This window comes from Salvelinus sp. IW2-2015, linkage group LG7 (assembly GCF_002910315.2).
Source record: "Salvelinus sp. IW2-2015 linkage group LG7, ASM291031v2, whole genome shotgun sequence".
Classification (NCBI taxonomy): Eukaryota; Metazoa; Chordata; class Actinopteri; order Salmoniformes; family Salmonidae; genus Salvelinus; species Salvelinus sp. IW2-2015.
Genome location: NC_036847.1, coordinates 9449363 through 9467261, shown reverse-complemented (window position 1 = coordinate 9467261; position 17899 = coordinate 9449363). Strand labels below are relative to the sequence as shown.

Below are 17899 nucleotides of genomic sequence, written 5' to 3'. Positions count from 1 at the left end.
ACAGGGTTGTGGGTTTGATTCCTGCATGGGCCACAAGCATTAGCTAGAGTAGAACGTATCGATTTGTGTGGGTCGAACCGAAACTTGAGACATCCATGCACGGAATATTTGCATGTACCATGCACATCAATCGTAAATTTGTGGTAACATTTGAAGTGCAGTACACTTATCTCAGGTTAAGATTCAACCCTTGTTAAGTGTCACTAATCATCAATATCTGATTTGGGAATGCTGGTTAGCAAGGGTCGTTTTGCGGGTTCAGAGAACAGTGACCTTTCGACTGCATCCGAGGGATCTGTTAATGCTACTCAGCTCAATCACTGAAAAAAATCTCTGAATCTGTGAAAACGTTGTCGTGGTTTTACAGCTTCAAATGATTTATTCAAAGTATGGCTGATCTGTCTGAACTTGCAGGCTAAGGATGGGAATAGGTGATTTTGTGCACAAATATTGAACAAAAATCCCTGAATCTGTGAAAACGTCATCGTGGTTTTACAGCTTCAAATGATTTATTCAAAGTATGGCTGATCTGTCTGAACTTGCAGGCTAAGGATGGGAATAGGTGATTTTGTGCGCAAATATTTTGCTTCCGCTTTACACATACGTCTCAAGTCTATGCTATGACTTGGGGCGGGCGGGGAGAAGGGATTGGAGTGAGGTGGGGTGAGTGGTGCAGGGTTGCAGGAGGCTTAGTAACGGTATCTCAATATGGAATTCAGAGATTTGTCCTTCTCCGCCCCACCCCCTAAAGCTGTCTGTTGGATTCGCCATGGGAAATTTTTGACATTGAACAGCAGGAACCCACAGAACAAAAGATGATACTCTACAAAGATGACGTATTTCCCCCACAGTTTATGATGATGGTGTATAATTAAAATGATTGAAAATAGTGGACCTTTCCATCATTTTCACCATGGCTTAAGAATAGAACGAAATGATCAGTGATTACTTCCACTGACTGGAGTATGAACAGCATGTTAATACTATTGTAGCATCAATGACTAAAGCGTATGTATCTCTGCATTGAAAACAGTACATGTTTATTTCTATGCCAGGGCTTTTGGGCAAAATGTTACATCTGCATTTAGATTCATTGTAGCAAATCCACAAAATGGTCTTTCCTGGAAGGTTTGATATCCTCAGGTGGATTTTGTGGTTTTCTTGATAGTGTTGGAGGCATGTTGAAGCTTGTCCGCTAAGAACCGCCCCCCCCCCCTTCCCATAAGTTTGGATGTATTTGAACCTCCTTTTTAGTAGGATGACTGCCAGCATCGGTAATGGCAGATGTGCCTGTCAAAGAATACAAAGGGCTCTTTTCACTTGCACTTATGTACTTCAGTTAGATATCCAAACATTTGTACTGAAGAACTGTTTCAAGTCCTGCTGAATGCAGGACTCGCAGTATACATCACTGCCTGTCTATGATAGCATCTTAGCTGAGTATCTCCAATGTAGTTGGTGCTTTCCTTAGCAGACTTGCTTCAATTGAGCAAGCTTGTGATATTGAATATCCGTTTGGAGTTTGAATAGGGCTACAGTTATGATTTGATTGTATTATGTTTGCAGGCCCTACTGAACTCATACTAACTCTTCCATTTTACTTTTTCACACACACACTCACACACACAAACACACACACACACACACACTTGGCTTTTTGAACTGACATGCTTCCCTCCAGGAGTTATTACTCACTTTGCTACAACACCTGCAAGTCCAGCCTGGTAGATAGTAATCATGTTCCTTCCAGCAAACGAATAGTCCTTTTATTTATGACATGATGGAGCCAATTTTACAGCCTTCAAAAAGCCCTAATGTATTTTGCCTCATGTTTCAAATCACTCAATTTGTTCTAGTCCTACTAATCTGACATGATAACCGTGTTCATAACCTTCCATCTCATACCCTAGTAATACCATCACTCAGCACTTTGGTTTGAGAGAGTACATTTTTTTAGACATCACATCTTATCACCAATAAGTACACTTAACAAGAATAGAAATGCAACAATTTAAACGATTTTACTGAGTTGTTGTCACTGAGGATTTGTAGAGATCTTGATTATGGAACAGGTTGCAGCTGGTGGGGATCTGCTCTGACTCCAGCACACCTGTCTCCGCCCACACAATCACACACACAGAGAGAGAGAGGAGAGGGAGAGAGCAGTGGGGGAGTGGCGGCAGGTCAAGGAGGCACCGGATGAGCACTAGAGGGCGTGGCAGGAGCAGATGTGACACATATAAGGAAATCAGTCAACTGAAATAAATTCATTAGGCTCTAATCTATGGATTTCACATGACTGGTAATTCCGAGGTAGGGGCGTGGATCAGAAAACCAGTCAGTATCTGGTGTGACGACCATTTTCCTCATGCCGCGTGACATATCTATCTCCTTCGCATAGAGTTGATCAGGCTGTCGATTGTGGCCTGTGGAATGTGGTCCCTCTCCTCTTCGATCGCTGTGTGAAGTTGCGGGTATTGGCGGGAACTGGAATACGCTGTCGTACACGTCAATCCAGAGCATCCCAAACATGCTCAACTGGTGATATGTCTGGTTAGTATGCAGGACATGGAAGAACTGGGACATTTCCAGCTTCCAGGAATTGTGTACAGATCCTTGCAACATGGGGCTGTGCATCATCATGCTGAAACATGCTAAGACAGGCCCATACCTGCTCATTATTTTTTTATTTTTTTAAAGCATTACACCTGAAGGATTTTAGTAAAGTGTTCCCAAAAATTATTAACAAACAAAGTGGATGAGATTTTTGATAAGTAACAAAACAAATGACACCACAACGGTGACTAGTCAAAAATAACATCCCCCTTATGTTTTGCCCCTCCTCAGTACTCCCCGCTGCTGAAGAAGCTCTACTGTCAGATCGCCAAGACCTGTCCAATCCAGATCAAGCTGTCCTCGGCCCCGCCCCACGCCAGTGTCATCCGTGCCATGCCTGTCTACAAGAAAGCGGAGCATGTCACCGAGGTAGTCAAACGCTGCCCAAACCACGAGCTGGGACGGGACTTCAATGACAGTAAGCAACCACGCCACCTTGATAGGCATATCAGTTCGTGTCATGGACCCGTATCCCACAACAGATTTGACTCACAACAGTGCTTGTATGATGTGGTTGTTGGACTACCTTAAATGCACTTATGGTATACCGCTCTCATAAGAGTGTCTGCTATATGACAGAAATATACAACAATTCTACTGAAATGGCATTTCAATAGGACCTCTGGTCCAAAGAGACTGCTTCAGTGTAGTTTTGGTTTAGTATAAAAATGTAAGAAAGTTGAAATGGATGGAGAGATTGATTGATTAATTGACCTGTACCCCCCCCCCCTCATCCCCCAGGCCAAGCGGCCCCAGCCAGCCACCTGATCAGGGTGGAGGGAAACAACCTGTCCCAGTATGTGGACGACCCCGTCACAGGCAGGCAGAGTGTCATGTTGCCCTACGAGAACCCACAGGTGAGTGGCTCCCCTCAGCTAGGGACGCCCACACTCACACAATACGGTAGAATATGTGTAGGCAACCCTGGTGCTGGACTCTGGAGTGCCGGAGCCACTACTGAATTTTGTCCCAACCAGGCAACACAACCGGTTCTACCAATCATCTCACCAACAGTGATTGGTTAAATTCATCACGCCTGGTCTGCCAGGTCTTAAAACACAAATGTTCCATTCAAAACATAATGTGTCTGTATAACACTCCAGGGCCAGGTTTGCCTTCCCCAGCAATAGAACATTTAAAATCACCTAGAAAACAACACAGTCTTCGTACTAATTAGTTATTTAGACGTAGTATACCTATTTACAACTTTATATTTTAGTTGCCCATGATTTTGATTGATATTTTCAAAATAGGTCCCATGCCTGACTTTTGCTAAGTAACATTATATGGCAACACTGCCATCTAGAGGTAATAAAATATACAGTTTATATTTTGTCCGTTAACGTTCAGTCTGATGCGTTAGGGCTGGTTTCACACAAGCGAAGCCGTGGCCTGATAAAGGTTGTGTCTTTCAGTCTATTAACTTTGCTTTATTTAAATGGGAATCTTCAGTGTGTCATCATGGGGGGGGTATGATGTGGTGCCTTGGCTATCACTATGCCTGGTGATTGGCCAGCTGGCTAACAATTGACTGGCCAGTAAAGGTCTCGCTCTCTCTCTCTGATAGGTGGGGACAGAGTTCACCACCATCCTCTACAACTTCATGTGCAACAGCAGCTGTGTGGGAGGGATGAACAGGAGACCCATCCTCATCATCATCACCCTAGAGACACGCGAGTAAGTCCATGACATTGTGTGTGTGTGTGCGTGCGCTCATGCCTGCGTGCATGTGTGTGTCATAACAGCTCACAGCTGATTTGAACTGCCTTTTTGCACACCTGTCTCACAATAAATATGCTGTAAGCATTCATAATAGCCAATGGCTCCTTATGAGCCTATATAAATCCATAAAAATCAAGAATGTATTTCAAGTGCATTACTAAACACATGGCTCATATAAAAAGTGTAATAAAAAACATGAGCTGGTCGCACACCCAGAGAAAATTATTTTATGTAGAGGTGCTGACTAACGGCGAATAAACTATAAGCTATAAAAATAAAGAGAGTCGCACACATAGCGTGTCTCTCTATATAAATTCCCAGTCATTTATTGGGTCACCCTGAAGATGGCACAGTGATGCCGAAACGTGGGTGATTTACCAAATAAATGACTGGGAGTTTATATATAGAGTGTGTGACTCTTTATTTTTATAGCATATGAAAAGTGTAACAAAATATTTTGATAGCACTTTAATAAGGGCATACAATTATGATATATTATGTATTACCTGTTGTAAGCATATGAGGCCTTTCAACGCCTTATAAATGAACGTATGATATATTATGCCTTTCTTTGTTGCAATTAGTGGGCAGGTGCTGGGACGAAGGTCGTTTGAAGGGCGGATATGCGCCTGTCCGGGGCGAGATCGCAAGGCAGACGAAGACCACTTCAGGGAGCAGCAGTCCATGAGCGACAACATGTCCAAGAACGACAACAACGCCAACAAGCGCAGTGAGTCGCCCTTCTCTCTCTCTCTCTCTCTCTCTCTCTACACCATTACAAAATATTTGGTCATTTTGCTTGGGGTGTGTCTGAAATGGCACATTATTCTCTATATAGTGCAGCACTTTTGACCAGGGCCCACACATACATACAGTGACACAGATCACAATGCAAACATATACACCAGTGCAATAAAAATGAGGGAATAGTTTGTGCATATTGATATTAGGAATGTCTTTGTAAAACTCCTATTGCTAATTTTCATGATATTAAATCATTGTTTTGTACTCCCAACATTTAGCTTTCAAACAGACCCCTCCAAACATTCCTAGTCCAGGCATGAAGAGACGGCGGCATGGTGAAGAGGAGATTTACTATATGCCTGTAAGATATATAATTACTATATATATATTTATAAACTGGGTGGTTCGAGCCCTGACTGCTGATTGGCTGACAGCCGTGGTATATCAGACCGTATACTGCTCTAATTACGTTGATAACCAGTTTATAATAGCAATAAGGCACCTCAGGGGTTTGTGGTATGTGGCCAATATACCACGGCTAAGTGATGTATCCAGGCACTCCACGTTGCGTCGTGCTTTAGAACAGACCTTAGCGTGGTATATTGGCCATCTACCACACCCCCTCGATATATATACTGTATATGTAATTAAAACATTTTATTTTTATTTATTTTTACTATTTTCTACATCGTACAATAATAGTGAAGACATCAAAACTGTCAAATAACTCATATGGAATCATGTAGTAACTAAAAGTGTTAAACAAATCAAAATATATTTTTGATTTTAGATTCTTCAAAGTTGCCATCCTTTGCCTTGATGACAGCTTTGCACACTCTTGGCATTCTCTCAACCAGCTTCATGAGGAATGTTTTTCCAACAGTCTTGAAGGAGTTCCCACATATGCTGAGCACTTGTTGGCTGCTTTTCCTTCACTCTGCGGTCCAACTCATCCCAAACCATCTCAATTGGGTTGAGGTCGGGTGATTGTGGAGGCCAGGTCATCTGATGCAGCACTCCATCACTCTCCTTCTTGGTCAAATAGCCCTTACACAGCCCGGAGGAGTGTTGGGTCGTTGTCCTGTTGAAAAACTAATGATTGTCCCACTAAGCGCAAACCAGATGGGATGGCATATCGCTGCAGAATGCTGTGTTAGCCATGCTAGATAAGTGTGCCTTGAGTTCTAAATAAATCACAGACAACCACCAGCAACGCACCCCCCATAACATCACAACTCCTCCTCCATGCTTCACGTTGGGAATCACACATGTGTAGATCATCCGTTCACCTACTCAGCGTCTCACAAAGACACTGCGGTTGGAACCAAAAATCTCAAATTTGGACTAATCAGACCAAAGGACAGATTTCCACCGGTCTAATGTCCATTGCTCATGTTTCTTGGCCCAAGCAATTCTCTTCTTCTTATTGGTGACCTTTAGTTGTAGTTTCTTTGCAGCAATTCGACCATTAAGTCCTGATTCACGTAGTCTCCTCTGAACAGTTGATGTTGAGATGTGTCTGTTACTTGAACTTTGTGAATCATTTATTTGGGCTGCAATCCGAGGTGCAGTTAACTCTAATGAACTTATCCTGAGGTACCTCTGGGTCTTACTTTCCTGTGGCGGTCCTCATGACAGCCAGTTTCATCATAGCGCTTGATAGTTTTTGCGACTGCACTTGAAGAAACTTTCAAAGTTCTTGAAATGTTCCGTATTGACTGACCTTCATGTCTAAAGTAATGATGGACTGCCGTTTATCTTTGCTTATTTGAGCTGTTCTTGCCATAATATGGACTTGGTCTTTTACCAAATAGGGCTATCTTCTGTATACCCCCTCCCCAACCTACCATGTCACAGCACAACTGATTGGCTCAGACACATTAAGAAGGAAAGAAATCCACAAATTAACTTTTAAGAAGGCACACTTGTTAATTGAAATGCATTCCAGGTGACTACCTCATGAAGCTGGTTGAGAGAAGGCCAAGAGTATGCAAAGCTGGCATCAAGGCAAAGGGTGGCTATTTGAAGAATCTCAAATATAAAATATATGTTGATTTGTTTAACTTTTTTTGGTTACTACATGATTCCATATATGTTATTTCATAGTTTTGATGTCCACTATTATTCAACCATGTAGAAAATAGTCAAAATAAAGAAAAACCCTTAAATGAGTAAGTGTTCTAAAACTTTTGACCGGTAGTATGATATAACTATTATATATACTGTATCATATAACTACTGTATATATATTATATGTGTGTGTGCAGGTGCGCGGCAGAGAAACTTTGACCTGCTGATGAAGATCAAGGACAGTCTAGAGCTGGTGGAGTTCGTACCACAGCAGCTGGTGGACTCCTACAGACAACAACAGCAACAGCTGCTTCAGAGACAGTAAGTCAGCCACACACCAGCTCAAATACGCATACATGCACATGCACATACACGCATGCGCGATTCACACACACACACACACACACACACACACACACACACACACACACACACACACACACCACACACACACACACACACACACACACACACACACACACACAACACACACATTCTCCCTCTCTCACTTACTCACTCTTTCACTCTTTCACTCACTCACTCACTCACTCACTCACTCACTCACTCACTCACTCACTCACACACACACACAGACAAGCACACAGACACAGGTGCGCGCACACACACTTAAACCCAAATACACTCATTCCATCCATACATACACCTGTGCTGTCTTACACTCTTACACACTTCCGTCATCTCCCTCTCCTCCCCTCCAATTCCCAGGAGCCACGTTGCATCCCCGTCCTCTTATGGATCTCCCCTGTCCAACATGAACAAGCTGCACGGGGGCCATGGGAGCCACCAGTCTCAGCAAAATTCCCTGCCCAGCATGGGGCACGTGGGTGAGTGTTTGTCAGGGGAATTGGGGGAATGTGTGTGTCGGGTATGTGTTATCACAGCTAATGGGTGTCATTAGATAACCTGATCCAGCATCCTGACTGCTGCGCTCTCTTATTTCCTTTCAGCATGTTATCTTGCGAGATCAGGATGGTGGAACGAGGCTAGTCATTAGAAGCTACTATGGCAAACCTCTGAAAAACCTCTGAATGACATCATTCTGAGAGCATTGTCCTATTGATTGCGCCTATTGATTTGTTCCTGTCCCCTCTCCCACAGGTCCCAACATGCTCAACAGTCACCACATGCAGACCAACAGTGACATGAACGGGGGACACGGGGGCGGCCAGTCCATGTTGTCCACGTCGCACTGCACCCCTCCCCCTCCGTATAACCCTGACCCCAGCCTAGTCAGGTACCTCCCCTTCCAATGACAATCTGTCTTCCTCTCCCACTGACACAAGCCAACAGTCAGAGCCATCTATGATAAATAGATCATAGGGCCTTTTCAGTTTGAGATCTCTGCAGTCGCCATCTTGGCACCAAAAGGTCCTTATATTCTGGTAAGGATTGAACTGGGAATGGTGCTGTCATGACATGTTTGCCAACATGGAGGGTAGTTCCTCTCATCTTCCTTGGTTTCTCTGCCTACAATATGTCCCAGAGCAGCTTAGAATAATTTGGGTCATATTGTTTCTCTCACAGAGAACACAGCCATTTTGTGTACCTACTTCGGCCATTTACATTGAACTGTATAAGACTGTAGCTAAATTAAAAGAAACTGGGAAAAATTCCACCAAGCTTTAATGAATCGGTATTCCATTACTTTGGTCTGATAGTAAGACGTTTCTGGGGTTTTGTTGCAATGTTAAGTGAATGCTCTGCTGGTCGGATTTGGAAGAATAGGTTGCTGATTCACTTTCCTAAGGTTTGGGGAGTTGTATTAGTAATACAGTATGTTTACCCATCAGAGAATTCCAATATTATGTTTTTCAAATCTAAATGAACAACTTGTCCATCTTAGCATCTTATTTTCATTAATTCCCTTTAATCATATGCACAATACAAGGGAAATCGGTATTGGAACATTAGAAACATATTTTCCTAATCTGTTAGTGCGTAGCATTGCATTCAATCTAAAACATTGTTTTTATCATAATGTTAGGGCTTTCATTTTGCACTGTTTGTACCCAGACAAAAATCAGCATTAGAATGAACATGGTTATTATCGTATACTGTTTTGTACATTTTGTTTTGTTTAAAGTGTTTGTAGACGAGAATTTTATATCCATGTATTTATAATAAAGGTTTTAATTCAACCAAATTGGCTTTTATGAATCTTTAATACAACTGCATGAATTAGATTTGAGGGAAATTAATAACCATAGTCATTGAGAAATTGTTCCATTTGTAATTGATCGTAATATTCTTTGTTCCTTATTGGACATGAAACCATCATTTTAGTTTTACGATAGGTACAGATGTAGGATCTTAATTTGAGCCAGTTTTGCTACAGCGGGAAAATAATCCTGCTGCAACCAGAAATGTTAATTATTATGTGGATTATAATTAATGGACATTTCTGTAGGTAGGGGTTGATATATTTTTCGTATGGGAAAATCAAGTCTGAACTTTCTAAATGGAAATTACCAACTTCAGAAGCCTTTTTAAACCTCAAATACACTACAAGTTAAAAATGTCCTAAAAGTTCTCATGCAACAGGGTGATCAAATTAACATCCTACATCTGTATAGACAAGCAGACAAGCAAATTGCTGGCCTTTTTAACTATTTAATAAAATTACAGTTAACTCTGGTAGTGGATTTTAATCACATGAAGTAGACAGAATTAGGCATTGTCTCCCTACTTGAAATTTGGTTGCGGTGGAGTGGACACTAACTCTGGTCTTAAATCTAAGTGGCACTGCTCCTCTCTCCACACAGCTTTCTAACCAGTCTGGGCTGCCAGAACTGCATCGACTACTTCACGTTGCAGGGCCTGCAGAGTCTCTACCAACTCCAGACTCTGTCCATGGAGGTAAAATACCCATTCACTCTCTCTGCAATTTACGCAGTGTAAATCATTCCAGTCCTAGAGGGAGGGGTCAGGTTTGGTTGGATCCGTGTGGCCTGAGGTCTATTAAGTCTCTCTCTTCCTCTCATTCTCTCTTTCTTTCTCTTTCTGCCATTCACTCTCCTCCTTTCTCTCCCTCTCTCTTCTCCTTCCTTTCTGTCTCCCATTCTGTCAATCCTTTCCTTCGCTCTCTCTCTCACTCTCTCTCTGTCTCTCTAGGACCTGAGTGCTCTAAAGATCCCAGAGCAGTTCCGCCTGGCCATCTGGCGGGGCCTGCAGGACATGAAGCAGGGAGGCGGGGTGGGACCTCCTCCTTCCTCCCACCATCAAGACCACTATGGCCAGCAGCTCCTCCGCTCCAGCAGCAACATGGCAGCCGCCGCCATGGCCATCGTCCCTGGCGGCGAGCTGCAGCGCCAGCGTGTCATGGAGGCCGTACACTTCCGTGTGCGCCACACCATTACCATCCCATCCAACCGCCCGGGAGGTGGGCCGCAGGCAGTTGCTGCCGCCGCAGATGAGTGGGCCGACTTTGGCTTTGACATGCCCGACTGCAAAGTGTCACGCAGCAACAAGAACTCCATCAAGGAGGAGTTCATGGAAAGTGACGTCCACTGAGAGAAAGAGGGAGAGAGAGAGAGCGATACAGAGGGAGGGGGAGAGCGAGATGGAGAGAACGGGACTCTTTATATTCACAGAGAAAGAGGGATAGAGAGGGAGCGAGGAAGAGGAGGAGAGGGAGAGAGTGAGATGACTCTTCTGTTCTGATGTCCATCAGGGGCCTGGTTTAGTGTCGTTTGTTTTTTTATATTGCTTTACAGATTGGTTGGCTTAGGAAAACCAGTATGTAGCACAATTTCTCTATTGTTTTTTTTGTAAGTCAGTACAGCTTACTAAGTCAGTTGACTTCGTCATAATTAAGTCAGTACATTTGAGCCTGAAACCAAAATGCTCACATGATGTCATCGTATGGCTAGATTCCATTGAACAAGCCATCACATACATGTACTCAATTAGATCAAGAAATGTTCTTTTGGTGTAAATATGTACATAATGTTCTGTAAAATGTATTAGATTTGTGGTCAAATGAAAAAGGTTAATATGTGTATTTAGATTCCTTACGGTATAACTGTTCAAACAGACAGATGTATAGAGTTTCAATTTAAATCCAAGTACATACAAGAGTGTATCAGCGTGGTCATGATCTTCGTATTGTGTTAATTCTCGATCACTCCTGTGCTAAAGCATCATAGTTCCAGAACAGAAGCACACCGTTGTCTTACATTTCAACCCCAAACACTTTGTTTAGTTCGGTGGAGTACTTGTACCCCCTGAGTCTTGTGTCTATAGTAGCCGATGTATTTGAATGATTTTCTCCTGTGTCACGTTGGATAACTACCCTGATTGTTGATACGATTGTATGGATTGACGAAGCCACCCTGTACAGTCAATTGGCCAGGCGAAATAGATTCAAGTGATGTATCTGTTGCCTGAAACAAAGGGAAAGCTAAACATCAGTATTAGATAGAGCCATGCATTTGTAGAGAAGTCACGCTCAGGTACTGTATCTAGTGGGCAATGCTACTGGCAGACAATCACAGAGGACCCCCTTTTTTGCCTAGTTCATAAAGTAGGCCTTTAAGTCACATTGATTGAATTCATTTGAGAACAATCAAGGCAGTGGGTGTATAAGGACAATCAGATAACTGACAATCAGCATCCCAAATCCCAGACTGTGGCTTTAATCACTTTACAAAATGTGTATTAACATGAAATGGGTTGTTTTTATAGAATTCTTTATTAGTAGTAACACACTCCCAATGTGCTATAAAATCTATTAATTTATATGGAATTCCTGAATTTAGGCCATGATTCCAACCCTGCTATACACCACCACATGAACAATTAATTCAGTTGATGTGTTTCACTATATTTCTTTTACAGCAATATCTTGTGTGGAATTGTATTTCAAACTGCAAAGCAAGTTATTTGTATTGTATATATGTCCCTTGAAGATACATAATCACAACATTTGATCTAGACAGTTTTCACATACTAAGCCATGCCACTACTGTATGTGTTCTTGAATTCTCCACTGCATGGCACTTGCTTCGATATTGATTCAAACAGACATGTTTAGTAGTTCACGTTGATACCATACTTAACCATGATGCACCTGTACTTGATGGGTTAGCGTAAAACAGGGTGGCACAAAAAGGAGAATAACTCCAGTTTCAAAATGTTGTGTGGTGTCTCATTTTGACACAATTTGACCGCAGCCACTCCTATCAAGTGCATAGTACATGGGCAAAAGTCAGTGATCATTTTGCTATTATAACAAAAAGGGTTTGTGAATAATGCCATTTCCAATACTCTGTGCAAAACAGTCTTTGAGTCCACAGGAAGTGATGCATACCTTCCATTAACACCCAACAGTTAAGCAGAATAAAGCACTTTACTGCTTTGAAAAGAATAGAGGATAGAAATCATTTCATGTTCAGTGTGCTTATAATCAGTATTAGGCCAACGTCATAACTTGTAAATGGTAGATTGTCACTTTGTTTTGATATTTCTGGAGAGGTACTGTCTCAAGTGTTTCTTTTTTTTATAACAATGTGTAACAATGTACCAATGTCGCTGTTTATATTGATTTCCATTTCTTATTTGAGGTTGTACGTGTACAGTGTTTTTTCTTGTAAATCATGAATATTAAAAAGTGTGCTTTACAGAAACGTATAGGTGTGGAGCAACTTTCTTTCCTAAATGTAGAAAAACATGGGTTTGCCTAATAAGGTCTATCTACATGTTGTTGGATTCTCAATTCTAAAGATCATTGGATATACAGTGCCTTCGGAATGTAGTCACACCCCTTGTCTTTTTCCACATTTTGTTGTGTTACAGCCTGAATTTAAAATGGATTAAATTGAAATGTTGTGTCACTGATCTAGACACAATACCCCACAAGTTCAAAGTGGAATTATGTTTTTAGATTTTTTTATAATAAAATGAAAATGAAAATATGAAAATAAAATGAAAATCTGAAATGTCTTGAGTCAATAAGTATTCAAACCTTTGTTATAAATAAGTTTAGGAGTAAAAATGTGCTTAACAAGACACATAATAAGTTGCATGGACTCACTCTGTGTGCAATAATAGTGTTTAACATGATTTTTGAATGACTACCTCATCTCTGTACTCCACACATACAATTACCTGTAAGGTCCCTCAGTCGAGCAGTGAATTTCAATCACAGATTCAACCACAAAGACCAGGGAGGTTTTCCAATGCCTCGCAAAGAAGGGCACCTATTGGTAGATGGGTAAAAAAAGCAGACATTGAATATCCCTTTGTGCATGGTGAAGTTATTAATTACACTTTGGATCGCGTATCAATACACCTACTCACTAAGAAGATACAGACGTCCTTCCTAACTAGCATCCTCCATAACTCAGTTGCCCGGAGAGGAAGGGATTTCACCATGAGGCCAATGGTGACTTTAAAACAGTTACAGAGTTGAATGGCTGTGATTGGAGGATGGATCAACAACATTGTAGTTACTCCACAATACTAACCTAAATGACAGAGTGAAAAGAAAGAAGCCTGTACACAATACAAAATATTCCAAAACATGCATCCTGTTTGCAATAAGGCACTAAAGTAAAACTGCAAAAAACTTTGACATTACAGTGTATTTTGTGTAGATCATTGACAAAAAAATCAATTTTTATCCCGCTTTGTAACACAACAAAATGTGGAGAAAGTCAAGGGGTGTGAATACTTTCTGAAGGCACTGTATGTCATATGTGCGACATACATTGCTAGACTGAAATAGGTGCCGATACTGTTTTTATATTTAGCTGCTAACTTTGAGCTAATATTCTATAAGGTACAGAAACTCAAGCAGTAGAACATTTGAGGTGCCGGTACTCAGTTCCGGTGAGCTCATGCCAAAGTTAAGCACTGCTGACATATCATATCTCTTTGTTGTTTATATAGTAGTCTAGTGTGTTTATCAAAAGAACCAGTACTGTCATGTTGAAGTATACCGTGTGTACATTGACCATCTACTGAGAGTCACCACAAGGGTAGCCTAGACACCAGAGTCAATTACCAGTGCGCAACACTGGTTCAATCAAAATTGATTCCACATCATTTCAACCCAAAAAATCTATGTGATGACGTTGAATCAACATGGAAAACTGATTGGATGTGCAAAAAGTAATCAACCTAAGGGCATTTAGTATTTTTTTAACCAAACTTTTAACCTAAATCCAATGACATGGTGACATTTTTTGTTGATTTCACGTTGAATTCATGTTAGTTGACAACTCAACCAAATGTAAATCAAAACTATAAATTGAACTGATGTCTGTGCCCAGTGAGTTGCCTTCTGATGGGTACAGTGAAGATGACCAGTGATATTATGTGGATATTATGGCGTCCTGAAATGGCCACTATGTGGCAGTAGCGGTGTAAATAATAGATTTTTTACACAGGGTCAGGTCAAATGTGTACACACACATGTTCATGTTAAATTTACCTAAATTCACACATGACGATGGGAGAATAACATTATGAATCCTTCCCCAAAAATGCTTAAAGGGATAGTTTACAAAATTACAAAAGGTTTCCTAACCTTGTAAGCAGTCTATGGATAAGGTATGACAACAATCCATGCTTTGGTTTAGTTTCCCTGGCACTGTTTCCACATGCTAACGTTTTAGCATTTCTGGCACAAATCTCATTCAACTCATGGGACCGATATTAGCATTTTTCGCGCATCATCCGAAAGTATCTAAAATTGATTGTGAAGCGCCACAAAGTCACTTATAGCCAGAGGTGGGACCAAGTCATTGTTTTACAAGTCACAAGTAAGTCTCACGTCTTAGCACTCAAGTCCAAAGTCAAGTCCCAAGTCAAGACAGGCAAGTCCGAGTCAAGTCTCAAGTCAAGACCGACAAGTATCAAGTCAAGTCTCAAGTCCTAAACTTTGAGTTTTGAGTCCTAAATGTGCTCTTCTAAAGTCATAATGTGCTCTTCACCAAATTTAATACCATTTCATATTTTTAACAAGAGTAATAGTTAGTGTATTACATTTACACAAATCATGAATGCTTTTAAAAATATATTTATTACTTTCCAAATAAACTTGATATGTTTATGGAAATACATGGGTAGCCATAAGAAAGACCCCCCCCAATAGCGATCGACTATCGAGGATCGCAATCGGGCGATGAAGGCTTGTACACAATCGCCCAACCTTAATAAACACACACACACACACACACACACACACACACACACACACACACCACACACACACACACACCACACCACACACACACACACACACACACACACACACACACACACACACACACACAGTCTGTGTGGTTACAGTAGGCTAACATACGTCAATGGCTTTAGGAACAGCAGTAACATCAGGCAGGATTTAGGCTACCAACTGCCTAGCCAGTTGTAGCTCAATCTTGGGTGCAATGATCACGTTCCCGCACTGACTGACTGTGTGGAGGCTCCTTGATTTAACGCCGGCTATATTAGCCACGACTTACCGTTCTTTGTGCAGCTTCAAATGTCGAACAAAGTTGGAAGTTGTTGCACCTCCGTCTGTCATTTTCTTCCCGCATGTTTTGCAAGTTGCAATTCGTTTTTTGTTGATACAGCGTAGTCTTTATATCCGAAAATAATAATTTTGGGTATCATCTTTCCAAGGGCTCCATCTGAATTCACTCGCCGACGTTCCTCTGCCACGCGCAACTTTTTCTCAGCTGGCACAATTTGATTGGCTGCTGTCCGATTCAAACTGTAATCCGTTAAATTAAATTAACACTTTTTTTAATAGCATCATTTTTTATATCTGGGCTTGGGAGGGGGGATATCAAGTCAGTTTGAGTCAAAAGGCTCAAGTCCAAGTTAAGTCACGAGAGTCATTGGTGTTAAAGTCAAAGTCGAGTTGCAAGTCATCATATTTGTGACTCGAGTCTGACTCGAGTCCATGTCATGTGACTAGAGTCCACACCTCTCCTTAAAGCTTATTTGAACATGATTCACAAAAAATGCTAATATCGGTCCTTCAACGAGTAGCCTACATTGGGACATGGCAAAACCTATTCCCCCTCAGGAGACTGACATTTTTTTACATGGGTCCTCAGATCCTCAAAAGGTTCTACAGCTGCACCATCGAGAGCATCCTGACTGGTTGCATCACTGCCTGGTATTTTCCAGTTTCCATACCGCAAGGCACTACAGAGTGTAGTGCGTAGGGCCCTGTACGTGACTGGAGCCAAGCTTCCTGCCATCCAGGACCTCTACACCAGGCAGAGGAGGGTTCTAAAAGTCTCCAGCCACCCTAGTCATAGACCGTTCTCTCTGCTACCGCACGGCAAGCAGTACCGAAGCGCCAAGTCTAGGTCCAAAAGACTTCTAAACAGCTTCTACCTCCAAGCCATAAGACTCCTGAACATCTAATCAAATGGCTACCCAGACTGTTTGCACTGCCCCCACCCCCCCTTCAACACCGCTGCTACTCTCTGTTTTTATCATCCATGCATAGTCACTTTAATAACACCACCTACATGTACATATCAAATCAAATCAAATCAAGTTTATTTTATATAGCCCTTCGTACATCAGCTAATATCTCGAAGTGCTGTACAGAAACCCAGCCTAAAACCCCAAACAGCAAGCAATGCAGGTGTAGAAGCACGGTGGCTAGGAAAAACTCCCTAGAAAGGCCAAAACCTAGGAAGAAACCTAGAGAGGAAACAGGCTATGAGGGGTGGCCAGTCCTCTTCTGGCTGTGCCGGGTGGAGATTATAACAGAACATGGCCAAGACCACCTTCACAAGTGCAGTCTCAGTGCTATGATGGGGTCTAAAACCAGACGAAGCATTTCGTATACATTGTTTGTCTTCAGGAAGGCAGTGAGTTGCTGCGCAACAGCTTTTTCTAAAATCTTTGAGAGGAATGAAGAGTCAATATAGGGCCGATAGTTTTTTATATTTTCTGGGTCAAGGTTTTGCTTTTTCAAGAGAGGCTTTATTACTGCCACTTTTAGTGAGTTTGGTACACATCCGGTGGATAGAGAGCCGTTTATTATGTTCAACATAGGAGGGCCAAGCACATGAAGCAACTCTTTCAGTAGTTTAGTTGGAATAGGATCCAGTATGCAGCTTGAAAGGTTTAGAGGCCATTGATTATTTTCATCATTGTGTCAAGAGATATAGTACTAAAACACTTAAGTGTCTCTCTTGATCCTAGGTCCTTGGCAGAGTTGTGCAGACTCAGCACAGCTAAGCTTTGGAGGAATACGCAGATTTAAGAGGGGTCCGTAATTTGCTTTCTAATGATCATGATCTTTTCCTCAAAGAAGTTCATGAATTTATTACTGCTGAAGTGAAAGCCATCCTCACTTGGGGAATGCTGCTTTTTAGTTAGCTTTGCAACAGTATCAAAAAGAAATTTTGGATTGTTCTTATTTTCCTCAATTAAGTTGGAAAAGTAGGATGATCGAGCAGCAGTGAGGGCTCTTCGAACTGCACGGTACTGTCTTTCCAAGCTAGTCGGAAGACTTCCAGTTTGGTGTGGCGCCATTTCCGTTCCAATTTTCTGGAAGCTTGCTTCAGAGCTCGGGTATTTCCGTATACCAGGGAGCTAGTTTCTTATGACAAATGTTTTTAGTTTTTAGGGGTGCAACTGCATCTAGGGTATTGCGCAAGGTTAAATTGAGTTCCTCAGTTAGGGTGTTAACTGATTTTTGTCCTCTGACGTCCTAGGGTAGGCAGAAGGAGTCTGAAGGGCATCAAAAAGAATC

General features: G+C 41.8%; 2 protein-coding genes across 2 annotated transcripts in view; both read left to right on the top strand.

Moving 5' to 3' along the window:
* The window catches only part of LOC111966353 (tumor protein p73-like), a 29207-nt gene extending 16408 nt beyond the window's left edge, over positions 1–12799 (top strand). The window contains 11 exon segments of the mRNA XM_070444415.1: positions 2848–3034; positions 3358–3473; positions 4184–4293; positions 4923–5068; positions 5361–5443; positions 7350–7365; positions 7368–7473; positions 7879–7997; positions 8272–8407; positions 9936–10029; positions 10285–12799. Coding sequence (XP_070300516.1) covers positions 2848–3034; positions 3358–3473; positions 4184–4293; positions 4923–5068; positions 5361–5443; positions 7350–7365; positions 7368–7473; positions 7879–7997; positions 8272–8407; positions 9936–10029; positions 10285–10683 — 1512 coding nt within the window. The 3' untranslated portion in view covers positions 10684–12799.
* The window catches only part of tprg1l (tumor protein p63 regulated 1-like), a 325294-nt gene that overhangs the window by 81220 nt on the left and 226175 nt on the right, over positions 1–17899 (top strand). The window lies entirely within an intron of this gene.